The following is a 27,124-nucleotide window of genomic DNA, read 5'->3' on the forward strand; positions in this document are numbered from 1 at the left end:
TCCACACATTTGATTTCTTTTGCACAACGCTATCCATATACTCTCTTCCATGTCCACACAGTCCAAACTTGATCCAAAATATCTCAGACGACCACAATTCTTAACACAGCTAAAACTGTCCGTTTTCATCTAAAATATGAAGACAAGTTTTATTAATATCACATAATAATTTAATTTCACTTATATCAAGCAATTTCATTGGCTGAATCATTCAGAGGAACATATAATATTTTTATAACATAACTTGCCTACGTCACAATGAGTTACGTAAAAAACGTATTACTCCGCTTTACGTTACTTTAAAAATAATGCTCAATTTAATTGAAGCCTTATTTTGGAGGAAAAATCGTCTTATTGTGTATACTGAAATTAAATTATAAGGAATGAAGCTAATTTCAACTTATGTTATACGATATAACAAAACTTGGGGCAGTTTACGCTTTTTTTATTAACCGCTTCGCGGTTTATAAAGCAAAAACTGCCCCAAGTTATGTTATATCGTATAACATAAGTTGAAATTATCTTCATTTCTTAAATAATTTACTTTTGATTGGTTGATAAAACTTAAATCTAAATTGTATACTGTTTTGCCGACCGTACGTCACAATAGCTTCCGTCAACTAGATGCTGTCATGAGACAGTAATACCCGCACTAAGGTGTTTGCCTCTAAATACACGCTCCTACATATTGGGCGGCTTTCCAAAGAAATAGTCAAAATAATTCTATAATTTACATGTATTCATCAAATTGAGTATGAAATTCTCAGACCCTGTGACCTATAATCCAGAACCTCTTATATTTATTTTATACATGCTTAATTCATTATATACCAGTCTGAATTTTATTAATGATGTAAATTCATTCACGGATCTGTCGGGGGGGGGGGGGGGGGGGGGGGGGGGGGGGGGGGGGTCCGGACCCCCCCCCCCTGGAATTTACAAGGTTAAAAAATGTATATACTAAAACAAGGAAAAAGTTACAATGGACCCCCCTTGGAAAATGCAGATCCCCCCTGGTAAACACGAATATGTGTAAAATAGGTATGAAAAGTTAAACATTTGCGGCAATAGAAGTCACCACTACCCCCACCCCACCCCCCACGATATAGGTTTTTGACGTTTGGGTGAGATTTACTTTAGGTTTTTTTTTTTTTGATTGTCAATTTCTTGGATAGGATTTTTTTTTGACTGAGGTGGACCCCCCCCCCCCCCACCCGGAAAAAAATTTTCTGGATCCGCGTCTGAAATTAGATTTTGATATATGTTTTGCTCATAATAGGACCTTTTTAAATTTTTACCCCCCCCCCCCCCCCCCCCCCCCCCTCGACACCACAATCACACAGCACATACTTTTTGGAATAGGCTAGATGGAAAAGGTTTGTTAAAATTTAATATCGTTTGTTATGAATTAATTTAAAATTTGTTCTTGTACTATACATGTGAACATGTAAATTTCTTCATCACATCACGTTGCGTCACCCATTATCATATTTATAGATTAAACACCATTTGGCACACCTCGGCCGATACCCACTTCATCTGATAAGGTGATGGAATCGACGAAGGTTCGCCAAAATGGCACATGGCTGCAGTCTGGTGTGCATTGGATTAATATTCATTTTGTGTTATACCGGTAATTGGATTTATATTTCATGAAGTTGACGAGACACAGGGAGTCGGTAAGTAGAAGTTTTAGTATAGTGGGGGGTAAAATACACCCAAACGATTAGGTTAAAGTTTAAAAAGGGTCAAAGATCATCGCGTGCCACACTAGACAAATTTCATATTGTGAAGTTATCTCCCGTTGTCGATGTGACTTTCAGTTACTGCCAATACTGGTGCGGATCCAGAATTTTTTTCGGGAGTAGGGAGGGGGGTTCACATCTCAGTCAAAAAATTCCAGCCCAGAATTTCGTGACAAGCCGGAGAAAAAAAATGAAAACAAATAAACAAATAAAAAAACAATGATAGTGAGGTCAATGTTTTCTAAGTTTATAGGGAGAGGATGTCAAGAGTCATTTTTTACTTGCTACAGTATATAGTCTTGTTTAAATAAAGCAAATGCCATAGGGGGGGGGGGGGGGATTCCAATCTTCCTACCCACTTCCTGTCCCTGAAATAACAATGTATTTTGTGATTCCAGTTAAATAGTATATTTTTTTTTCCATTTGACTAATTATTATACATATTTTGTTTCTTGTGTTTATAGTATGTCTGTCTATAAGTCTGCAGAAATTAAATCCTAGCTAGCTTGCCCATAAGTTTTAAGTGGGATGGGCTATACAAATAGCTTCCACATTTTATAGGTTTATTTCTTGTGACAATTTAATAAGACCTTTTATTTGGGTACCATTAATTTTTACCTCTGATCGCTTGACATGGGATACACATTTTTACAAGAAAAATACCAAACTTTAAACTCTGCCTAAATTTTGATCAGTAGGTGCTAGGGCTTTCATACTTATCATGACATATTGTATTCATTGTGAACTGTCAACAGGTATAAATATGTTTTACCTTGACCCTAGAGTTTGAACCACTTAAACAAAAAAATTAACCTTGGCAATTAACTTTTGAACAGGAATTACTAGGGATTTCTTTATTTCACATGTGCATTCCTTGTGACAAGACTTTCTTCTGATACTAACAATTTGAACCCTTTGACCTTGACCTTTGATTTTGACATATATTTGAGAAACTTCAACCTCCGCCATAGGCTTCCATACTGGGACATCAGTGTTTCACAAACACATCTTATCTTCATTATTATTTGGTGGTGTCTCCATAAGAGGGAAGATGTATTCACAACAAACAAACAAATCACTAAAGAAAATATAAAACATGAATATGTTGGTCATGCATATCTCTGCAGGAAAAAAAAACAGCTTTTCAAATACTCCAACCATATTGTAACCTTTTCAAAACACTCATTTGAGCTTTTTTGGTTTCCTTAGCATATAATGTCTGTCGTGACGTGTTGTCCATCTGTTTGTCTGAAAACTTTTTACATTTTTAACTTCTCTAGAACCACTGGGCCAATTTTACCCAATTCATAAAGAAATATGTACATTTGTATGTCAGACTCAGTCCATCTGTCTCAATAAATTTAACCTTGGTTATCACGGTCATATCTAGTGAATGAGAAGAGACATTCATATTAAACTTATGTATTAGTATATTTACCTGTGAGAATGGCATGGTTTTTTTTTTTTACATGTGACCTAGAAGTTTGACCAACTTGCAAAAAAAATAAAATGGTTATAAATTCATCATTTTGAAAGAGAAAAGTTAGGGCATTCATATCATAATGCATGTATATTATTACCTGTGATAAGACCTTTCCAAATAAATCATGACTTTAACACTGTGACCTTGACCTTGAAGTGATCAAGCCTAACCTACTTTTCAAAAATGTTGCATTTGCTTATAACTTTTGATTGAGATGAGATATGACTCTCACATTTGACATGTACATAAATTACCCATAAGAATTCAAGGTGTTTCCCAGCATGCGATGTTTTCTTATGCGCCCGAATTTTTTCAGGGCGCATATTGTTTTTGTCCTGTCTGTTTGTCTGTTTATCTGTTTGTCTGTTGTCAACTTTAACCTTGGCCAAAACTTTTGAACCGTAAGAGATAGAGACTTCATATTTGGTATGCATACTCCTCTAATAAAGTTCTTTCAAATGACATCAAGGTCAATGACCTTGTGACCTTGACTGTGACCTATATGCTAAAAATAGGTTTTTCAACTGTTTGTCATAACTTTTGAACCATAAGAAATAGAGACTTCATAATTAGTATGCATACTCCTCTAATAAAGTTCTTTCAAATGACATCAGGGTCAATGACCTCATGACCTTGACTGTGACCTATATGCTAAAAATAGGTTTTTCAACTGTTTGTTATAACTTTTGAACCATAGGAGATAGGGACTTCATATTTGGTATCCATACTCCACTAAAAAGGTTCTTTCAAACAACACCAAGGTCAATGACCATGTGACCTTGACTGTGTCCTTTATACTAAAAATAGCTTTTTCCACTTTTTGCCATAACCTTTGAACCTTAGGAGATAGGGACTTCATATTTGGTATGCATACTGCACTAATAAAGTTCCTTCAAATGACATCAAGGCCAATGACCTTGTGACCTTGACTGTGACCTATATGCTAAAAATAGCTTTTTCCACTTTTTGCCATAACTTTTGAACCATAAGAGATAGGGACTTCATATTTAGTATGCATACTCCACTAATAAAGTTCTTTCAAACAACACCAAGGTCAATGACCATGTGACCTTAACTGTGACCTATATGATAAAAATAGCTTTTTCCACTTTTTGCCATAACTTTTGAACCATAGGAGATAGGTACTTCATATTTAGTATGCATACCCCACTAATTAAGTTCTTACAAACAACATCAAGGTCAATGACCTTGTGACCTTGACTGTGACCTATATGCTAAAAATAGCTTTTTCGAACTTTGTTGACGCCGGGCGCATAGTGTTTCACAAACACATCTTGTTACCCCTTGACGTTGATGTTTTACATAATTTTCAAAATATTTAACTCTCCTAAAAGATGATTAGTCTTCTGAGTAACATTTAAGGAAGACTTCAAGGAAGACAGGGCTTTTTGCACAAAAAACGTCATTTTTCGACCCACATTTGACCCCCCCGGGCAAAATCTAAATTCCAAAACCTTACTGCACATCTACATGACCCCACCAACCATCCCCCAAAAGATGATTAGGCTACTGAGTAAAATGTAAGAGGAGTTCAGGGAAAACAGGGCTCTTTGTATGAAAAACGTTATTTTTCGACCCCCATTTGATCCCCTGGGGCAAAATCTTAATTCTGAAACCTTACTGCACATGTACATGACACCACCAACCATCTCCCAAAAGGTGATTAAGCTGCTGAGTAAAATGAAAGAGGAGTTCAGAGAAGACAGGTCTTTTAGCATAAAAAACATCAATTTTCGACCCCCATTTGACCCCCGGGGCAAAATCAAAATTCCGAAACCTTACTGCACATCTACATGACCCCACCAACCATCTTCTTAAAGATGATTAGGCTGCTGAGTAAAATGTAAGAGAAGTTCAGGGAAAACAGGGCTTTTTGTATAAAAAACATTATTTTTCGACCCCCATTTGACCCCCTGGGGCAAAATCAAAATTCCGAAACCTTACTGCACATCTACATGACACCACTAATCATCCCCCAAAAGATGATTAGGCTGCTAAGTAAAATGTAGGAGGAGTTCAGGGAAGATGGGGCTTTTTGCATAAAAAACTTCATTTTTCGACCCCCATTTGATCCCCCGGGGCAAAATCAAAATTCCGAAACCTTACTGCACATCTACATGACACCACCAACCATCCCCCAAAATGTGATTAGGCTGCTGAGTAAAATGTAGAAGGAGTTCAGGGAAGACGGGACTTTTTGCACAAAAAACGTCATTTTTCGACCCCCATTTGACCCCCCGGGGCAAAATCAAAATTTCGAAACCTTACTGCACATCTACATGTCACCACTAATCATCCCACAAAAGATGATTTGGCTGCTAAGTAAAATGTAAGAGGAGTTCAGGGAAGATGGGGCTTTTTACATAAAAAACGTCATTTTTCGACCCCCATTTGACCCCCCGGGGCAAAATTAAAATTCCGAAACCTTACTGCACATCTACATGACACCACCAACCATCTCTCAAAAGGTGATTTGGCTGCTGAGTAAAATGTAGAAGGAGTTCAGGGAAGACGGGACTTTTTGCACAAAAAACGTCATTTTTCGACCCCCATTTGACCCCCCGGGGCAAAATTAAAATTCCGAAACCTTACTGCACATCTACATGACACCACCAACCATCTCTCAAAAGGTGATTTGGCTGCTGAGTAAAATGTAGAAGGAGTTCAGGGAAGAAGGGACTTTTTGCACAAAAAACGTCATTTTTCGACCCCCATTTGACCCCCCGGGGCAAAATCAAAATTCCGAAACCTTACTGCACATCTACATGACACCACCAACCATCTCTTAAAAGATGATTAAGCTACTGTGTAAAATGTAGGAGGAGTTCAGGGAAGAAAAGTGTGACAGACGGACGGACGGACGGACATGAGTAACAACAATATACCCGAACTTTCTTTAGAAAGTGCGGGTATAAAAACGCATCAAGCTGCTTGACGTTGCGTTTAAAATATGAACAATTTGAAGGCTATTTAAGGTAGAAATCGTTTTGTTTTATATACTTAATAATTGAAAATTAAACTATAAGGAATGAATTATATAGGAAACCAAATTATACTGCTATAACATGAATTCGAGCAGTTTACTTTTTTCATATAAATTATAGCGAGCGCAGCGAGGCGGCGCCAAGCGCCGCTTGCGTAGCGAGCTCAATAGACTTACGTATACGAACGGAGGAAATTCAGGTTGTAATCTGCACATAGTTCCAAGAAATTTTTATCTCAACGCGTGAAAAAATTCCAAACTCCCAATATTCCTTTGCGATGCATAGCAACATAGTGGCTGAAACATAGCAACAGCGTACTTGAAAAAAATTACAAACAGCGATTTAATGCAATCTCCATGCCACAAAACTATTGTTTGCTTTCATAGTCAACAGGTCTTTTTATTTGACGTCACACTTTCGTCACAGAAACGGCTCAGGTATTTCCGATTTTGTCGGAAACTTCCGAAAAGTTCGGAATCTCGATCCCGGTGCCTGGGAAGTGATTTCTTTTCATTCTTTTCTCCTTTTTTCAATGAACTGAGGATAGGCTGTGCAAGTAAAAGCTTTGTAAAGGTTTTTGATAGTAAATAACTGCGCTCGCCCCAACGGTCGCACCGTAGAACAAATTAAGTGTAAACTGTCCCAATCAAAGTTATACGATATAATTTCGTTTGATATTCTATTCATTGTTTATATGATTTGAATCAATGAGTCTGTAACTGTGTGCTGGGATGATCTTAAATGAAGTACCGTTATATTGAAATCAGACTGTGTGTCCGCAGAAGTATTTCGAAAGGAGGGGATTCCCTTTTGCAATTGTTTAAAACTTTGCTTTAGTTGCTATAGAAGTTATTCTTATATTACTTAGATATAGTCACGTTTAAATATGAATAATCGAATAATTCTGAATAGATATTTAGTTTTCCATTCAACACACACTTTTACGCCAATTATGCTTATCAGATATACAATTCTGATTCAAATACTTCTTCCCCTTACAGCCTCTAAAAACCCTTACCTCTCAACAATTTAATGGCTTGGGTTCAATCCATAAGGAATTTTCAATACTTTTCTTTTTTATGGAATAATTTATGAAGAGAAAATTAATTTTCCATTGATGTATTCCAAACCTTCTTTTAATTTTAAGGACTTTGTTCTAGATTCTCAATACTGAGTTCAGTAATAAAATTTGATCTTTCTAACATTTAAAGCTGTAGGCAATACGAATTCTTCAAAAAGTAACACATATATACATGTACTGTAATGTATTTTTCTTTTATCTGAGATTACCCTATCCATAACCTCTCCACTCTGTCTCAAACTCGACCCAAAATATCTCAAACAACTACACTTCTCAACACAACAACTGTCAGTTCTGATTTAAAATATGAAGACAATTATTATTAATATCACATCAAATGATGCGACTTCAAAACCCTGTAACTGTGTCCTGTGATGATCTTGACGGTAGTACCTTTTTATTGAAATCAGACTCTGGCTGTCACATCCACAGAGCTATTATTCTGGAAACAATAGTGGGATTTGGTGCCGAGAAGGAATATGTTTGCATCTTGTTTAACGTCCCTCTCAAGAATTTTTCACTTATATGGAGACGCCACCACTTGCCAGTGGAGAGTTGCAAATTTTATCCTATACTCGGCACTCAGCGCCATTGAGCAGGGAGGAATCTTTTTTTGTGCCAGCAGCTACTGCGGGGGCTTAACTTTCTTTCACAATCAATATTATTTTAATTCAATTCCGCATGTTGATGATTTATTTATGCTACAACAAAAGGGAACATTCTTTTGATATAAATATTTTAAAATGTAAAATTACTGTACCAGATCAGGGGAGAAAAAGTATGGTGTTTAGGTCCCCTGCAACCCCCCCCCCCCCCTCCCCCTCTGATACTATTTACCTGTACTTATTGTTCCTGAGATCTCACTATTTTGTAATAACTCTCATAAAGAGTTCACACAAAGTATCTAGTACGTCTCCAGGTCTTATACAACGCAGTCCATGTGGATACCATCCTCGATTAAGATTAAGAATATATAGGTCTACCACTCTATAATTTAAAATCAACATTTTAATTTCAAGTATGGAAGGATAGACCTATATGTACTTTTCTTTCGTCATTTACAGAATGACATGGAGAGCGCCTAATCTTCGGACACTTATGGTGTGTACATGAGGAGAAACATTTCATGGGATTAAAATGAGTTTTTAAAATTTGCTGAATACATTTTGTACTTTGCGAATCATAAATTTTCAAGCAATCAATAACACTTCAGGGACAAGGATGGATCTTCTAAATTCAGATGCGATAATAAAATCCAGAGGCTGGGGATCCTGAAGAGGGATCCCATTGGGATCCCAGGTAAATCCAGGACAAATGACTGATGAGGTCCAGGAAATGAAGGCCATGGAAGCTCGTTTTAAGTTAATTTAAAGAATTTGAAAGTAACACGCTATCTTGAAGTTATCCATCTTAAATTAACGACTATTTTTTGGGAAATAAATGAAGAAAAAGGGCATGTTAATTTGCTGATGAAAATTGCATTTACTTTTCTTTTTTCGTATTTTTGTAATGTGAAGTAATTTCCTATAAGAGTCTTTAAGACTATATTACAACCAAAAATCTGGAAAGTAAGAAATATTTTTTTTATATGAAATCGGCATTTTATACAATAGCATAACAAGAAACGTGAGCACTGTAGAGCTCTTAAACCGACTATCACAATTAAAAATCACAAGAAAAAATTAAAAACATAAATTAGCATGCAAATTAAAAACACATGTTCAGGTTCACATATGTGCAAACATAGTATGCACAGTTAGAATACCAACAATATAGTCGCAACGCGGCAAGAAATTGCAGAATCGCTCCGAAACAATTTTGAATATAAAAATACAAAAGTATTTGCAATGAAATGACTTCTAAATGAATTACAACAAACCTTTTAGAGGTTGTGTTTGCCTTTCAACCTAAAATATAATCCAAATAATGACAAAAATATAACTAATTTTCTCAACGTTTGGTTTTTTCTCACCTAAAATTTACACGCTGTGTTTACATATGGAACACTCTAGTAAATGTACTGAGTTTGAGTTATCGCCCGTGTTGATACGTGGTTAGATAAAATAACTGGTCTCTCTTTCTTGGCAAAATAATTAAAAAGCGACATAACATCAGACGATATTGCCTATAATGAGGGCAATTTACACGCATGGGTAATTAGCTTGTACATGTAGTTACAGTTACTGTAGTATAAACACTCAGGTTTCTTTTTAAAAATGACCAGTGCTTACCGACGCTTATTCACTGAGTTAAAAATAGACACCAGCTTTCAGGAAAAAAAATTCTTTACATAATGATTTATTTTTAAGAAAAATATTTATGCGAATGCAATACACGCGCAAATTTGCTAAAAATTTATCTCCAGTAAAAATTTCCAGATTTACGGTATATACACATACATAAATACATGGCGTATAAAACAATATTAAGGGACTCATATCCTCAGCTAGGAAGGAAAACTCTTTAATTTTTAAAATTCATAATTTAAGTCTCAAAACGAGGTTTGAAAATTAAATCTTTTCATGCAATAATTTTCATTATATACATGTACCTATAAATGTGCGTCAAGGCTCTTTGAAGTTCTCAGAAAGGTCTAATAAAATGTCGAAATTTTTACCCCGTAAAGGCATTTTAAAATTACATATATCAAGAAATTGATGTTCATTTTAATCTAACCATAGATACCAATGTTTATTAATATGATATGAAATTAGAAGTGATTTATGGTGCTTTGCAATGACAGGAGAATCTTTATACACTTTGCATCGTAAAATGATCGAGGAAAATAAAAGAAATTAAAGTACATTATATGTATAAAAATTGTGGAATTTCTATAAAAGCCTGGATACCTATGATTTTTATTTTTAAAATGTGTTAATTGATCAAATGTGAATTTGAAAATGCATAGCAGGTGATTTTATTCGCAATCACTGAAAATATATTTGAGATTTACCAAGGCGAAGCCGAGGTCAATATGGATATTTTCCTGGTGAATAACAAACCATATTCAACACCAAATCAAAGTACTGAAAGTACTGATAGGCGGAAGCATGATTGCAAGTCCTCATGTGCAAAACTTTAAAGGCACATATTTGAAGTATAATATCTATCTTATGGGGGGGGGGGTGTTAATAAATATTTTGAAGGATTGAATCTAAGGAACAAGAATTAACAATATGTTTCCCTTTTGAAGCGGAGAGATGAGAATAGATGAAGTCAATAGCAATATGATCATTTTAACATTTATTTTTTGTAAAGTATAACAAGATAAAATTGAAATGCAAGTTGCAATTATACATAAAATTTGCAAGATATGGTTTTTGGGAACAAGAAATGGATAACTATTAAATTTCACACAAAAATGAGTACTAATGAGTAATAGAAAACATTAAACATCACAACTGCTATTGTTTTTTTTTCTGTATATTAAGTTGACATAGTACAAATGAAACGAAGTCTTGTTAAGTTGCAAATCAAATAAGGATGCAACATACATAGAAGACCTTACATAGATTTACAATGTGCTTGTGATTCTATAAAATGTCTTGATTCAATACACGTATGGCCCAGGTAGAACAAATCACAAGTCTTTAATGCTGATGACAGGTGAGCCCTGTGTCATGATGTCCACAATAAATCCATTGGATATTTTTTCAGGAGAGCTCCTACCATAGCAGGCCCTTGAAAGCCAGACAATATTTTTTTTTATTCCTGTGGTAAATTTGTCTTTCGGGATCGTAAAATATTGGTACATGCATCCTAATATCAGTAGCGTTTTCTTTTCTGGAGATTGTCTCCACCATTCTCCTGACAGCTGTCTCTTGTTAGAATTTTCTACAAAGTGAATAAGTGAAAAAAATAAAGAATATCTCATAATTATATTTAGCAAATATTCCTTTACAACTTATCCGACTTTCAATAAATGAAATCAAGGACTTCAAATAGTCTTTATGATATATTTAATATACTTTCTAGGGACGTCAAATTAACCGTGTACTCGATCCAACGTCCAAGTATTGAATACTAAAAATGGATACTCGGTTACTCGGATGTATATTAAATAATTTCTTTTTTCAAAGTAAATATTTTTATCAAAACTTATCAATATTTACTTAAATATGCAAACAGTAATTAGCATGTTTTCATCTACACCTAGCTGTAAAACACCCCTTATCACCTCTACATGTAGCTGTGAATATACAGCAATTACTGACCAATTAGCAGGCACATAGTCGTTCTCAACTATTGTGGTCCTTAATTTTTGCATGAGTGACTTCAACGATTGTTTAAAGTATACATCACAATGATTGAAGTATTTGCAGTACACAGCAGTGAAATATGACATGCATAGAAATGCCGCTACCCACTTCAACAGTAAATAAATAACTAAAGATTCAAAACAGATGAAAGTCAATTTGCTAATTAACTTTAGTGTATAAACTGGAAACAACCAATAAATGAATTATTATAAGACTATGAGCATGCAATCCCTTCAACATCCATATCTTATTTTTGAAGTTTCGCTAGTTTAATAAACAAACCTGCACAACAGTTTGTCCTCCCTTTGCGTTGATCAAATAGATCCAAAACAACCTTTTGTAATTTTTGGTGTACCAATTGTGCATAATTTTTTTTTGCTTTTTATTTGATAGATAACTTAAGTACTAAAAAATAATTTCCAATCGAATCATTGTTTATTTGTACATTTTTGTGGGTTAATAGAGATTAACTAGGCTCAAGAACAATCTTTTATCTACATTTTACCGTTAGTAACCGAGTATTCAACCGGAGAAAGCGATCATTAATTATCAAATGATTTGATCGATTTGACTTCCCTAATATTTTCCAGTATTTCTCTCTCTCTATCTGATCTCTCTCTCAAAAGCCTACTATTGTTCGTAATCATGCATTTGCAAGAAAACAGATTAAATGTATATAAGATATACAGGACATAGACTGATAAAAGTTACTTTGGTGTATTTGAAAAATTAAAAAGAAAATAAATCAATTTAACAAAAATAGAAAATATTAAATTATACTTTCAAAAAATATTCGGTTCATATCTGTCATTATAACAAGAACATTCATTATGCTATCAAACATATATGTATCATAATTTATGACACTTTTCCCACTTGAAATATACATGTACTCACCTTCTGACAGAATCATGAGAATAGTGTATCTGACTGCGGTTGTGCTGAATTGAGTTTTTCTGATTTAGAGATGACACAGAGCGAAATTTCTACATGTTCACCATGCAATGTTAATTATCCTGCTCTTTGTTAGCTGCCTCCATAGGGACACATCTATACTGACTAAAATTGTGTCTTTGAGACTGTCCAGTTTTCATAGCTTTGGTCCATCCTTCAACATATTTACATTAAATGCAGGATATATAAATGTATACATAGACTGGGCATGATAATTCCTCAAATAATTTCTTCCAGGCATGCATGAAATTATTTGCAGATACAGTATCAGTTCGTTCGATCAAGACCGACCAAAACAGGTATCATGTTACGATATCTAATTAAAGCATGTCTGCATAGGGAGGCGACATTTTCAAGTTAAAACAATAAAGATAAAGGTCACAATGAAAGATAAGCTAATCAGACAACGTGAATTACCTAGCTAATGTTGAAGAGAAGCCTGTCACTTCCATTGTAAATCATTTGTACTCCATGTGGGTTTGTTTACAATAATTTCACGCTGAATCGTCTCATGTTAGATTATTACGCGGAAGTAGTACATAAGTATAAATAAACAATTGATAAAAGAAACTACATACCTCTTTTCTTCTATTTTCCAATAGATTATTTAAAAAATTAGTTCATCAGTAGCTGTATACATGTACCTGTCATTAATTCTTAAATATAATTATACCTACTTGAACTATTTTGTCCCTCGTAATATTTCTAAACATCGCTTCAGGACCCCGTGATGTTGAACCCCATTTGTTTTTGTTTTAAACATACAGAGCTGTCGTTCGTTCTTCTCTCAAGCGTGAAATGTATCAGGAGTACTAAAGTAACTATTAGTTCTATTATTAGGCTATTATTTCATTGGACTTTTTTTCATAAATCAAAATAAATTGTTAAAATAAATTCAGCCATAACACACGCTTTTGATATGATAATAACGATAAAGATTGGAAAGGGTGTCGAATACGAGTAACGGTTGTATGCCCATAGTTTAAGATACATCCGTTTGGAGTACCATGTCAGAGGGCAAAATTGACCTTTGACATCTTGAGAGGTAAAAAGGTCATCAAAGCAAATGCAATAGGCGGCTTCCGCCTATAAAGTATATAATTGTTTTATTATATAGTCGGGATTTGAATAAATAACATTGAAGGCTGTATGACGACACCATTTTTATTTTCGATCTTTCATTGTTGAAAATTAAAAAAATTTCCAGAATACGTTTTCCTTTTGCTATGTGTAAGACGTCCAAATGTTAAAAAATGATCCTGAAATAGGTTTGAATAATTGTTATTCTGTTCAGATACGTAGCTCGCTGCGGCCGTTGCAACCATTGATTACAACGTTGTTTGATGTTTTTTTTTGTGAAGTCACAATGCCGTGGCACGCGCATTGACCCTCCGGTGAATACGGCCTAAAATCCGGTGAATATGTAGCGTTATGAACTCTTTGCGTTTGTATAGATTATAGAGGGACTATGAATAAACTATATAATAATGTTCGTTATCTCCAAATCCTTCATGTAACCGTTAAATAACTGATTTGGCAAAGTTTAAGATTTCCTAACTTTTTTGGTACATAGTTATAACCCATATATAATTTCCACCCTAAAATAAGTGTGTTGCGTTTCTATTGACTATAAGTATATTTCCATTGTTTCAATACTGTAGACGTACTTTTTTCCACGGGGTCATAATTCCGCGGAATCTCAATTTCTGTTTAATCCACGGGTAGAAAATTACGCGGATTTTCTAGATTGTCACTATATGCCTTACATTTATATTAAGTACGCTTGGACAAATTTCCGCGGAAAATTTGTGACCGAGTACATAGCGTAAATTAATACCACGCGGAAAAAGTACTTCTACAGTAGTAAACATTTTTATCAAGATTCTTTAAAAAATGATACTCAAGATTACCATGGTGTAGGTTTAATCCATGAGAAATCTGCAATTTTTTTTTACCATAGCATAGTTTGTAGAGAGGAAACTTTCCTTTGTATAATTTAATATCGTTTAATAACGAGACCTTTGCTCTTAATCCTTAGTTCATAAATTAAATTTGATTTTATACATTTATAGCTGCAGAACTGTAGCTCTCCGAAAAATATATTGACAGACCGGTTTTTGATTTCGATGAACAGTGTTGCCATGGTTACTAAAAATAGAATTTTCTGTAAAAATTCCTTTAAAAAGCTACTCCTCCTACAATTTTGGTCTGATTTCAATATACCTTTGCACACAAGTATACTACACTAAGATAAAATAGTGCATGGGTTTTTGATTTCGATGAACGGTGTTGCCATTGTTACTAAAAATAAAAATGTCTGTGAAATTCCTTTAAAACGCTACTCCTTCTACAGTTTTGGTCTGGTGGCAATGGCTTCTTTTCTCATCATTTGTTATAAGTACAAACCAGTAGAGCTACAGTCTCGACAGAGACTTCTGGTTATATTAATTTTAGTACTCTCGTAAATGACATCTGAACAAAGAATGTTAGACCAAATTATCTTGCAAACAAAAATGGCAGTACAAATAGACGAAATTTTCGATGATCTCAATTTCAGGGCCAGGAGGGCTAATAACAATAATATATAAGAAATTTTTTGTTGTAGAAACAGTGAAAAAATATGTTACGAATATACTGTTAGTATTATTTTGAGATGACAGTTTGAAAAACATGGAGAAATAAATCGAGAAACAGCGCACTTTTTGTGCGCATTAAATATACAGTTTTTTTTCACTGGGTGGCACTGCAGCTCTCTGGTCTGTCAATATATTTTTCGGAGAGCTACAGTTCTGCAGCTAAAACATTTAAAGCTTTTGGTAATTAGCCTGCCGACATTCGTATAAAAGATCATTTTTGGATATATACACATATTACAGTGGGTGATTCCTTTACTCCATGTACTGGATGACTTTAATATCACCTGAATCAAAACACCCTACCCACAACCTCCCCTCACTGTCCACACTCAGTCCACCAAGATTCCGAAGTCCACAATTGCTAATGCATCTTAAAAACTGTCCATTCTCATCTAAGAGATGAAGACAGTCATTAATAATATCAATTAAAATAATCTGACTCAATGAATCTGTCTTAATGTACGCAGGACCAAATGATTTCTTCCTCCTGGTTGGTGTACCATCGTAACGGAATCGAACTCTTCCTGTCTTGTCCATTACTATCACTGTACTGGTATCAAAATCAGAGGCGCATATGTCTCCGTTGTTATTCTCGTCCACCAAGACCCCTGGTTGCCCACCTTCAAATATATTTTGTCCACGGGCATCTTTATCTATTTCTTGTATTGCTGTTTGTCCCTGAAATCGGACTATTTTGTAATGACTTTTATCGGTAGTGTACATACTAACTAGTATGTCCCCTGATCTGGTACAACACAGTCCATCAGGATGCCACCCCCGAGGTAGAGTGATTAGTGTCTCTATCTTCCCCTGTCTGACGATGTTCACTGTTCTGCTGTCATGATCACTGTATATCAGTTCTCCTTTCCTGGTCACTGAAATTTCATTTGGAGAGGGTTTACACTTGGTGGCGATCTTCTCCTTTATAGAACCACGTATGTCAATACGTCTTATGAATCTATCTCCACTACAAGCCCAAGCTTCATTGTTTCTGGTACAGATAATATGACGTAATGACTTTATTCTAGAAGGAATGGTAGCAATAACTTTAGCTTTGTCCAATAGTTTTCTCACGGATAAAATGGATACTTCATCTGTCAGACTGGATATAGATGTCTGTGTCAGTGTAGCCTTGTATTCTCCTAATTCTATGCTGAGTTCTCTCCCCTGGACTGTGTTGCTATTTAGGGAAGGAATCTTCACATCAACATCTGTAGGAATGTCTCTGAAATCCGTAAGTTCTGATTTGTAGCTTGTAACATCAGACACTTTATTGGACTTTAGGATTTTCTTGTTTTCCTTTGTTATCCTTGCTAATTTTGTCCCCGAATCATGAAGCCTGGACTGGTGTGATCTGAGAGCTGTGAGTCTTCCATCCTTCATTTTCCTAATTGTTGATTGTAGTGTGTCGAAAATGTTGTCTACTTCTTCATGCCAGGATTTTCTCAGATTTTCTCCCTCTCTCTCCATTGTTTCAAATTTTTCAGTCATTTTAGATATCTTTAGATCAATATTCGCTCCACTTAGTGCGAATCTTGAAATAAACGACTCAATTTCCTCTGTTTCTTTCTTGATTTCTTCTTTCATCTGTTGTACCACTTCTGACATATCTATGATGGTATGGGGCCTGTGGGGACCCGTGAGACATCTGAAGCAGACGGGGACATCACACTGTTGACAATGTCCCTCGCATTTCTGGTTGGGATGAGAAGCACATGAGGAGAATACGAGCCTTTCTCTTCTGTCTTTAAAAGGAACAATGTCATGTGTTTGAGACTTCAGACTTTCTACATGTTTATTAATACAACCCCCACACAAACTGACCTGACAGCTGTTACAGAACTGCTGGGTGGGGTTGTCACAAAGATCACACGTGATCACATCCTGTGCCCAAGAAGATGAAGTCGCCATCTTCCTCCTAAAAGATAAAGTTGACCTGTTGGTTTATAAATATTACATAATTTATGCTCAACTTTTATTCGACTTTTCTCTAAAAGAATTCATTTATGCCCAAATCCCGCAATTCCCTCCACCGTAAATATATTAGAGGCAGATTTAACTAACCCCGATCAGTTATATTTTCTTTATTATTTTCTGCTTAAATTATTGCGTTCTTTCTCTATCTTGGCTCATTAAAATACCACTTGAAGTTTAACTTTCGATTTAGTATTGTGGTGGATTTACGAATTTAGAGGGCGGGGTAGAGGTTACCTGTTGAATTTATTGCCTGACGTCACGGCGTCAGGCACTACTAAGGATCAATATTTCCTAGGTGCGAAGCTAGAGGTCACACTTAACCAGAAAAATTTTGTGCATGCTGATTATCATCGGATTTTGTTACCTGCATTTCAGCAATAACAAAAATAACCATATTTCTGATACAATATATTGATGTATTTATTTCCATTAGTTTTGTGCATGCAGCTATGTATGTCATGTGAATTTCTATACGAACATGTCCGTTAGACCTTTTTTCGAAGTCCCCTACCCCTTGGTCTGAAATTTTGTGGGTGGAGTACTAAGGGACAGTTACTACTTCTGTGAAAAGTAGTACTTCTGTCCCCGAGCCCGATGTTTATTCGTATAGTATTATGATATGGGGCTAAAAACTCGGTGCCATATCTCGGAAACTAGAGATGGTACCATCACCAATTTTTCACAGAAGTAGTAACTTTCCCTTAGTACTCCACCCACAAAATTTCAGACCCCGAGGTAGGGGGCACAATATGGGTCCCCCTTGTGAGTGAGGTGACTGTTTTTGGAGAGAGTCTGAGAGACACACAATCAGAAAAAAACACAGCACCCCAAAATTGAAGATGTTTTAAACGAAATTGCAAAATTACAATCAGATATGGCTCACAATGAAAGAAAAAACATACAAATTGTTCAGTCAGAAAAAAGACATCACTTCTAGACAACAGCAATTAGAAGATTTAGAAAATACATCGAGATCAGAACATGAACAACAAATGTACAAACTACAATAAAAATCTGAAACAAAACTAGCAAACACAAAAGCAAACTACGAAAACACAATTAGTAAAAAATGACGGCAAAGAATGAAGAAATTGCGACATTAGAACAAAAATTTTACGAGCAAGACAGCAGATGGGTAGGTAAGTTACAACATTTAGATAACAAAATTAAGCAACTTGAAGTTGAAAAAATCAGCCGAGAAGTAGGCAAGTTAGCACCACAGGAAGGTTACAAAAAGACTTCATCTGCGAACCCTGACACCAATGAGCCAAAGGGACCAAGTCCACCAAAAATGTCCACCTTTGATGGAAAGAGCGACTGGAGACCCTTCTTTACACAGTTTTCTCATATTGCGTCCAGATACAAATGGTCTGATGAACAAAAACTGGACAAACTTATTGAGAGTCTTCGAGACAAGGCCTTGAAATACTTCAGTTCCAGACCAAGTTCAGATCAAAGAAGCTTCAAGAAACTGAGTGCAAAAATGAATGAGAGATTTGGCAAGAAAGACCTGCCTCATATAATACGAAGACAACTTCAAGATATCAAACAAGGCCCCGAGGAATCCGTAGACGAGTTTGCGGATAAGGTTCTGGAAATGACCACAGACGGATACCTAAACACAACTGAAGACTATCGACAAACTGTTGCAATAGATGCATTTTTGAGAGGCTGCACAAATAAACAAGCTGCACTCATTGCCATGGACAAAAATCCAGACACACTAGACATCGCCACACAATACATGAAAAGTGCAATCACATACCAAAAGCTCATTTTAGGTATAAAAAAGTCTGAAACAAGAAGGGTCAAGTTTGAAAGTTCAGAAAGTGATAGTGAGGAAGATGAAGAGAAAGTTAACAAGATTAGGTATCTTTTCAATAAACAAACATCAACACCATACACAGAACAAACAAAAATGTCCAAACTTGAGTCAAGGGTCACAAGATTAGAAGATGACACTAAAGAAATAAAAACAAACATCCAAGATATTCTAAAAATTTTAAAATCTTCAAATCAGAAATATATTTACAGGTCAAACAGTAGAGAGGGTACAAGACTTAGATCCCCTTCAAGTAGCCCAAACAGACAAGCTTGTTTCAAGTGTGATCAAGAAGGTCACTTTGCCAGAGACTGTCCTAATCGTAGAAGTAGGTCACCATTTCAGAGTAGGAATACGTCCCCATCACCCCAGTCTAAGCCTTTAAACTCCAACAGGTTGGAGATGTAGGCCATTCTTCAACCTATTCAGACACATGAGACAGGCCTCGTCCTTAAGTAAAATTTAAATTACAAGAAATTGACCTTTACAAAGATGATATATTGAAAAACATCCTTTATGTCCCTTGTACTGTAAACAACAGAACAATTGATGCTGTGATAGATACTGCAGCACAAGTCACTGTTATGAAAAACCCAAGCCAAAATTAAATAAAGGCAAGTAAACATAACATCAAAGCCAAAATAGCAGAAAAGGTTAAGTTGAGAGTGGGGCCAATAGTACAACGGTGGGATGTAGTGGTTGGGGAGATTGCAGACTCGTTATTACTTGGTCTTGATTTTTTGAAAGCACACAATAGCATTATCAATATGCAAAACTACTTGACTCTTACTTTGGATCAAACATCAGTACGAATCACTAAGATCAAAACAGAGGGTTCTAAGAATGATGTTCAGATATACAGAATTTCTGTACAGAAAAGAACAGTTATACCACCTCAAACAGTTCAAATTACACCAGTAAAAGTTGACAGATCATTTGAAGGATAACTTTGTATTGAGACGGAAAAAACTTTTCTAAGGGTATTATGCCTCCGAATTCTGTGATTAATTCAGAGCATACAAGCATTTCCTTTAGAAATCCAACAGATAGATTTGTCACTTTAAAAAAAGGTTAGAATATAGGTTTTGGAATGGAAATAGATGAAGTGGTTGATATGGAAGATGACGAACAAATATCTGTCAATAAAATTGACATAAATCACTCCATTTCTAAACCATCGTCAGAAAATTTAAGATCTCAGTTACCACCTCAGTTACAAGACCTATATGATAGATCAATTACTAACCTAACTAAGGAAGACCATTATGAAGTTTTCTCTTTGTTAAACATATTTCAACATGTTTTTGCCAAAGACGATTTTGATTTAGGTCTTTTTAATGGGGAGATAATTCATAAAATTAACACTGGTGGAGCAAGACCAATCAAACAGAAGTTGCGTAGAACTCCAATGGGGTTTGAAAATGAAGAGAAAAACATATTGAACAAATGCTAGAAAAAGGTATAATTCAACCCTCTAATTCAGAGTGGGCCTCTCCTCCTGTATTAGTGAGAAAGAAAGATGGGAAAATGAGATTTTGTATAGATTATAGGGCCCTAAACAAAGTTACAACAAAATATGCTTTTCCTATACCAAATATACAAGATTGCATTGACACTTTAGGGGGAAATATTTTTTTCAGTTCTCTAGATATGGCTTCAGGTTACTGGCAGGTACTAACAGATGAACAAGACAGAAGCAAAACAGCACTAAGTATGGCTTGTATGAACATGTTAGATTACCCTTCGGTTTATGTAACAGCCCAGCCACTTTTAGTAGAGTTATCCAACAAGTTCTAAGGGGATTAATATGGCAAGAATGCTTAGCATACTTAGATGATGTTATCATTTTAGGAAGCGATATGCTGTCCCATACTAAAAATCTCACGGCAGTTATTTCCAGGTTTGAAAAATACAATCTGAAACTCAAACCCCAAAAGTGTGAATTATAGAAATAAAAAAAAAAGTATATAGTGAATACATATCAGAAACCATCTGATCATCTTAGCCAATGTGGTATTGTGATTGTTAACCCTTGTGGATTTGTTATTTACCTTTAATCGTCATAATAAATTATAAAAAGAAGATTTCCCTGTGATTGTGATTCATCACATTGTTTGGTGCCGGAACCCTGGAATTGGAGCCTGAAATCAAGAATTTATCACGGAAAAGAAGAAGATGTCAACCTCATACTTGAAAGGACTTTGTACAAGGTACAAGAATCTACTGCTGAAGGAAATGGTTAAAAGTAAGACATTTCTTTCTTCAGAAGCCGAAGAAGAGGATTTCACAACCAAGTTAAGGCAGATTCAACCTTCCTTGAGACGTTTAAAGGACTTTGGTGTTAAATTAGAAGAATCGATGAAAGAACTTTCCATTGCCTTGGAAGCAAAACAAGACAATGAATCTGAAATTGAAAAATTTACAGAAGATAGTGAGAAGTTGTTTGAATTGCTCACAGATGTTACAGAACACTCAGAAGATCTTCTACTACTGGTAAAAAGATTGGAACGAGGGGACATTCCATATATGAAAACTTAAGCACAAAATGGCCCAAGAATAGACCACGTGATAGATCTGCAGACAAAAATGCAGGAACAACTGATGCATTTCCAAGAACTCCAAATTCAAGAATTGCATAGAAAAGAGATTTGCAAAGAGAAAGAAACTCAAGTAGTTAAACTACCAAAGTTTGAACTACCTTCATTCAATGGAGACAAATTAAAGTGGAAAGAATTCTGGGACTCCTTTGAAGCCTCTGTCCACAAAAACTCAAGGCTTTCCAATATTGAGAACTGCTATTTCCGGCTTTATGCTCTCCCATGAAAATTATGATGTAGCTCTCTCCATATTGAAGGAACGATTCGGAGATGTGCAGTCTGTGATTAACAAACACTACGTGGACCTTATAAATATCAAGCCTGCACTCAATAATACTTCCAGTCTCCGTAGATTATTGGATGAACTAGAAAAGCATATGCGCTGCCTAGAAGCATTGGAACAGGACGTAAATCAAGATGTCTTTGTTTCCGTGATAATAACAAAGTTACCAAAAGAAGCCAGATTACAATTAGAAATACAGAAAGGAAAGAAAGAAAAGTGGACTGTGCAAAAGCTGAGAATATTCCTTGATAACTACATAGCAGCCAGAGAGTCTACAAATACAGAAAACCTAGCCGGTCATGAAGAACGATCTGATAGAAAATCTTCATCACCTGAATTTTCATATATAAATGAAAGGCCACATACAACTACAGAAGCCCTAACAACACTATTTCAAGGATCACAGATAAGAAACAAATATGGAAGAAAACATCCAATTTGTATCTTCTGTGAAAAAAATCATTGGAGTGATGAATGCACAGAATTCAGAACAACTGATGAAAGAAAACAGAAAATTATGGGAAGATGTTACATTTGTCTTAGTCCAGGACATCTTAGCAAAGAATGCAAAGTAGATAAACCATGCTTCCATTGCCATCAGGCAAAGAAACATCACCGAAGTCTGCAACAAGAAAATGCTGTCTTTAATAGAAACCTCACACCTTGCTGAATCATCCGAACTATGTGACTCAGAAATAGTTAACAACTCTCCTCAAGTACAATGGTGCTAATGTGACTCAGAAATAGTTAACAACTCTCCTCAAGTACCATGGTGCTAATGCAGACTGCAAGGATCGATGCATCTGATTTGAAATGTAGGAGAGTTGAATCTGTTAGAATTCTGATGGACTCTGGATCCCAGAACATACGTTACAGAGAAATTGGTTTCAAGATTAAATTTGCAGAGGAAACAAACAGAAGAAATATCACTTAACGCATTTGGAGTAAAGAAGCCCAAGACCATGAAAACATTGCAAATCTCTTTAAGAATTAAACTAAAGGATGGACACTTCATGAAAATTGATGCGAATGTTGTGCCTCAAATAACTGGATCCATACAAAGAGGACCATTACAACCTTACATCATTGAAAAAGTACAGCACCAATATAAACATTTTCAATTTGCTGACACCCTTCCAAAAACTGTAGAAAATTCAATTGTAGACATTCTTATTGGAAATGACCATTACCTCGATTTAATGTTATCAGAAAAAATTGAAGTTAACCAAGGACTATACTTACTTTCGTCAAAGGAAGGATGGATTCTCACTGTAAGAATACAGGAAAATTTCGAGGCATCCAGAGATAATTTACATAATTTACAGATTGATAACAGAAACAAATTTAGTACAGAATATTGTCTTCATTCGTCAATTGATACTCGTAAATGTCTGCCCCTGAAGTTTTCGTCAAAAGATGCGATAATTGGAAATAAAGACCAGTCTGAATCGACAGATGATGAGAAACTCTGAAAGACTTGAAAAAACCTTCAAAATACAGAAAATAGTAGATAGCCTCTCGAGTTACTTGGCCATGGAGTGAAAAAAACATCCTATAAATTTGAAGGGAAACAATTTCAACACACTAGATGTTGTTCTCAAAGAAGATCTCCCAGGAAAAGTTGGAATTTCCGATTTCAAAATGAGTCGAGATGGTCAATTCAGATCGGGAGAAAGTGTGTGCTGATGAATCAGAAGAGACAAAAGAACTAATTTAATGATTGACTTTCCTTGGCATGGGAGCGCTGCGAACTGTCGCAATTTTAATGTATGTATTTTCTAGAATTTTGATGATGTACATGTATAATCTAGAATATTCTATATGTTTCATGAGTGAATTCTCAAGAAGTCTCTAGAATATGTCAGAATGTGATGACCTAGAATTTTATAGAAGTTTCTATTTCCAGATGTTTCTTCAATACTATATATATGAGAGTTTTTGTAATCTTAAATATTATTGAGGTTATTGAGTTTACATTGAGTCTAGATTGAAAAAATATTGAATACATATCATCTAACCAATGTGGTATTGTGATTGTTATCCCTTGTGGATTTGTTATTTGCCTTTAATCGTCATAATAAACACAAAAAGAAGATTTCCGTGTGATTGTGATTTGCCACAGATATAAACAAAAATCAAAATGAAGATAGTGATATTTACAAGGTCAAGACCTGGATAGAGTCTGGGATAAAACCATCTCAGAAAGAGTTATCATTAAGTAGTCCCAGTGTTAGATATCTTTGGTCAGGTGAATCTCATTTACACCTAAAAGATGGTCTTCTATATTACTTATGGGAAGATCATATTAATCCAAGATATTTGTTTGTAGCTCCAAAAAATATGCAACCGGAAATATTGAAACATTGCCATGACTGCAAAACAGCAGGACATTTAGGTCGAACAAAGACTTATGAAAAATTGGAACAATGCTCAATTTGGTATGGTATGTCACAAGACTCCAAACTTTATGATGAAAATTGTAGTGTATGTAACAAAAATAAAAGCCCAACATCAAAGCTAAGGCTGCTTTAGGTCAATATAATGCAGGTTATCCTCTTCATCGTGTACACATTGACATACTAGGACCTCTTCCTGTAACCAAAAATGAAAATAAATACATCTTGATGATCATTGATCAATTTACTAAATGGTTAGAAATTGTCCCAATACCAAACCAAAATTCTGAAACAGTAGCAAAAGCTGTAGTTGATAATTTTATATCTCGGTATGGATGCCCTACAGAGTTACATTCTGACCAGGGTAAAAATGTTGATAGTGTCCTTATGCAAAAATTATGTCAGCTATTACAAATAGCTAAAAGTAGGACAACACCTTACCATCCTCAGTCTAACGGTCAAGTTGAAAGATACAACCGTGTAGTACTTCAGAGTATTCGGTGTTATTTAAAAGACAAACAACATGAATGGGACCTCAATTTACAGCAAATTGCAGGTGCTATTAGAGCTACTGAAAATAGACAAACTCAGTTTACACCAAACTTTATGTTTTTAGGAAGGGAGACAACCCAACCTATAGATTTGATACTAGGTACATACAACCTGAACAACTCTGAGACAGAAATTCCTGAATACTTACAAGATTTAAGATCTAATATTACAGAATGTCATCAAATTGCAAGAGAATATATTTGTAAAGCCCAAAATAGACAAAAGCGATACTTTGATACCAATTTATACCAAAGTACATACAATGTAGGAGATGTTGTACTGAAAATTGATTCAGCTACAAAACTGGGTCAGAGTTCAAAATTAAAGTCTCCATGGAAGGGTCCATATATCATAACTGAGGTCAAATCTCCTGTTTTATTTAAGATCATTGATAAGAAAAACAGAGAATCTGTAATACACCATGACCGCATTAAGCTCTGTAGATATCTAGATCATCCCTGCCGGGTGAAAAGATTCAGGAATAAATTTTTCAATCAAAGTGATGGGTCTTTAAAGCAGACTAATTGTCCTTCCTCAGCTACAACATATGAATCTGATGATGTGATATCAGATTTTTCAAACCTTTTTGCTAGGGATGATGCGTCGGATGTTCTGATGCATCTTCAAAACCCCAGTACTGCTTCAAGTTCTCTTTCTATAGAAAAAGAACAGGTTAAAAGAGGTCAGAGGACAAGACAAAGACCCCATTACCTATCTGATTATGTACAAGATTTAATTAGCAGAAGTACATGTGAATTAATAACTAACATGTTTTATCAACTGTTTAATGTTTTATATGTAAATAAAAACAAAACGAAGAAACAAATAATTAAAAGATAAATTAACAATTTTTTAAAGTGTATATTTATTTCATTTTACTGGTTTATGTCTGTATGATAATATATCAAAACCTACAAGTGTCAGGAAAATTAAAATTTTCATAAATTTATATATTAAGAGTAACTTGGATTAAATGTAAATTACAATTGTTTTAGAAATGTCAGACTTAGGAGATCGTTTTGTACATGACTATGAAGAAGAACCTCTACTAAACCATGTGCAAGGTTCCACTTTAGGAAAAAAAGGGAAAAAGTGCCCTGTTTGTAACTCGAAGTTTACACATGTCAGACGACATGTTATTCAAGAACATATTCCTTGGTTTCTTTATCCAAAGGCATCATGTTGGACATGTGAATCAGGTTTTGGCCAGGAAAGGTTTTTGAGGCTACATATAGAAAAAGAACATTTTGATGATCCCACATACTGTAGATATGATATTAACATTCATGGTCAAATTTGGGTTGAAAAAATATCTACTTTGATCAACAGATTCAATAAAGTAAATGTGATATCGTTTATAAATTCAAACGAAAAATTTTCTGCATGTTTAGGAACAATTTGGCAAGAGGATGACTTAGTACAAATAAAATATTACTTAGATGCAACCCAGCAACATCAGTCATTACCAAAGTCTCCTTATCCTGCTCAAAACTTTACAAGTTTGTTACCCTGGAAAATACTCAGTATTCTGTTGGATATAAGCAGTCCTCCAGCTGAGGTTCTACAAAATTGTGAACTTACAAAAAAGAAAGACATACTCATAATAGGATCTTCAATTATTCATTGGGCCCATCAAATATCTATTGACACCCACTCTACTGACTTAGGTTTACAAAATTGCACCATTAAGTGGCATGGAATTAGAGGCATGAAATGGTCTTCGCTTACAGAAACTCTCCACTCTGCTACAAAAGATATAATCCCTAGCATTATTCTAATTCATTTAGGATCTAATGACATCTCTTTTTCAAGTCCTCTTCCTCTCATAACCAAAATGAAAAATGACATTTCTTTATATATGGAGAATTTTCCAGATACAATTTTTATGTATTCTGAACTGTTGTCTAGAAGAGTCTAGGGCAAAATTGAAGTCTGGGAGGGAGAAAACAAGAAAACGATAATCAATAGAGAATTAGGATCATTCATGGAAAGAAGGGGAGGGAAAGTGATATTTAATCATAAAATTCATTGGAAAAACAGAACACTTTTTAGAAGAGATGGAGTACATTTGACCGGAATTGGAAATGACATTTTACTATCAGACTTCAAAGATGCTTTAAAAATGTTATATTGATTTTAAATTATTTTTAAAATTGTATATATTTGTACAGTATACTGCTTTTATATTTAAAGGGCATTAAGTCGGATGTTCTGATTTGTGCCATATTGGGCCTATTAAAACGGGGAAGAATGTAGTAATAAAGGTTTATAAAATAGTTCGGGTTCGGGATTCATATAGTTCCTACGTCACAATCAGCTGATTTACTACCATAT

General features: G+C 35.0%; 1 protein-coding gene, 1 long non-coding RNA gene and 1 pseudogene across 3 annotated transcripts; 1 reads left to right on the top strand and 2 right to left on the bottom strand.

The window, feature by feature from the left end:
* Positions 1–10,671: 10,671 nt before the first annotated feature.
* Positions 10,672–13,699, bottom strand: LOC134243426 (uncharacterized). The gene is made up of 3 exons (XR_009987031.1): positions 12,945–13,699; positions 12,471–12,681; positions 10,672–11,148 (listed from the first exon to the last, which is right to left on the bottom strand). It is a non-coding gene; the product is annotated as an uncharacterized LOC134243426 (long non-coding RNA).
* A 765-nt stretch (positions 13,700–14,464) lies between these two features.
* Positions 14,465–17,280, bottom strand: LOC134243428 (uncharacterized). 2 transcript variants are annotated; one of them, XM_062725672.1, is made up of 2 exons: positions 17,228–17,280; positions 14,465–17,081 (listed from the first exon to the last, which is right to left on the bottom strand). In XM_062725672.1, exon 2 carries the CDS (start codon positions 17,072–17,074, stop codon positions 15,416–15,418), a length of 1,659 nt encoding a protein of 552 aa, XP_062581656.1. In that variant the 5' UTR covers positions 17,075–17,081; positions 17,228–17,280; the 3' UTR covers positions 14,465–15,415. The 2 variants fall into 2 exon arrangements, with proteins under 2 accessions (XP_062581656.1, XP_062581658.1); XM_062725674.1 differs by having other exon boundaries at positions 14,465–17,099; positions 17,228–17,253.
* Positions 17,281–25,787: 8,507 nt separating this feature from the next.
* On the top strand, positions 25,788–26,924 carry LOC134243432 (uncharacterized; annotated as a pseudogene).
* The last annotated feature ends 200 nt before the right edge of the window (positions 26,925–27,124 follow it).

Source organism: Saccostrea cucullata, unplaced genomic scaffold (assembly GCF_032062105.1).
Source record: "Saccostrea cucullata isolate Sc308-1 unplaced genomic scaffold, CSIRO_AGI_Scuc_v1 ctg2635, whole genome shotgun sequence".
NCBI lineage: Eukaryota > Metazoa > Mollusca > Bivalvia > Ostreida > Ostreidae > Saccostrea > Saccostrea cuccullata.

Coding starts and splice junctions, on each gene's coding strand:
- LOC134243428 (XM_062725672.1), bottom strand. CDS start 17,074: ATGGCGACTTCATCTTCTTGGGCACAGGATGTGATCACGTGTGATCTT.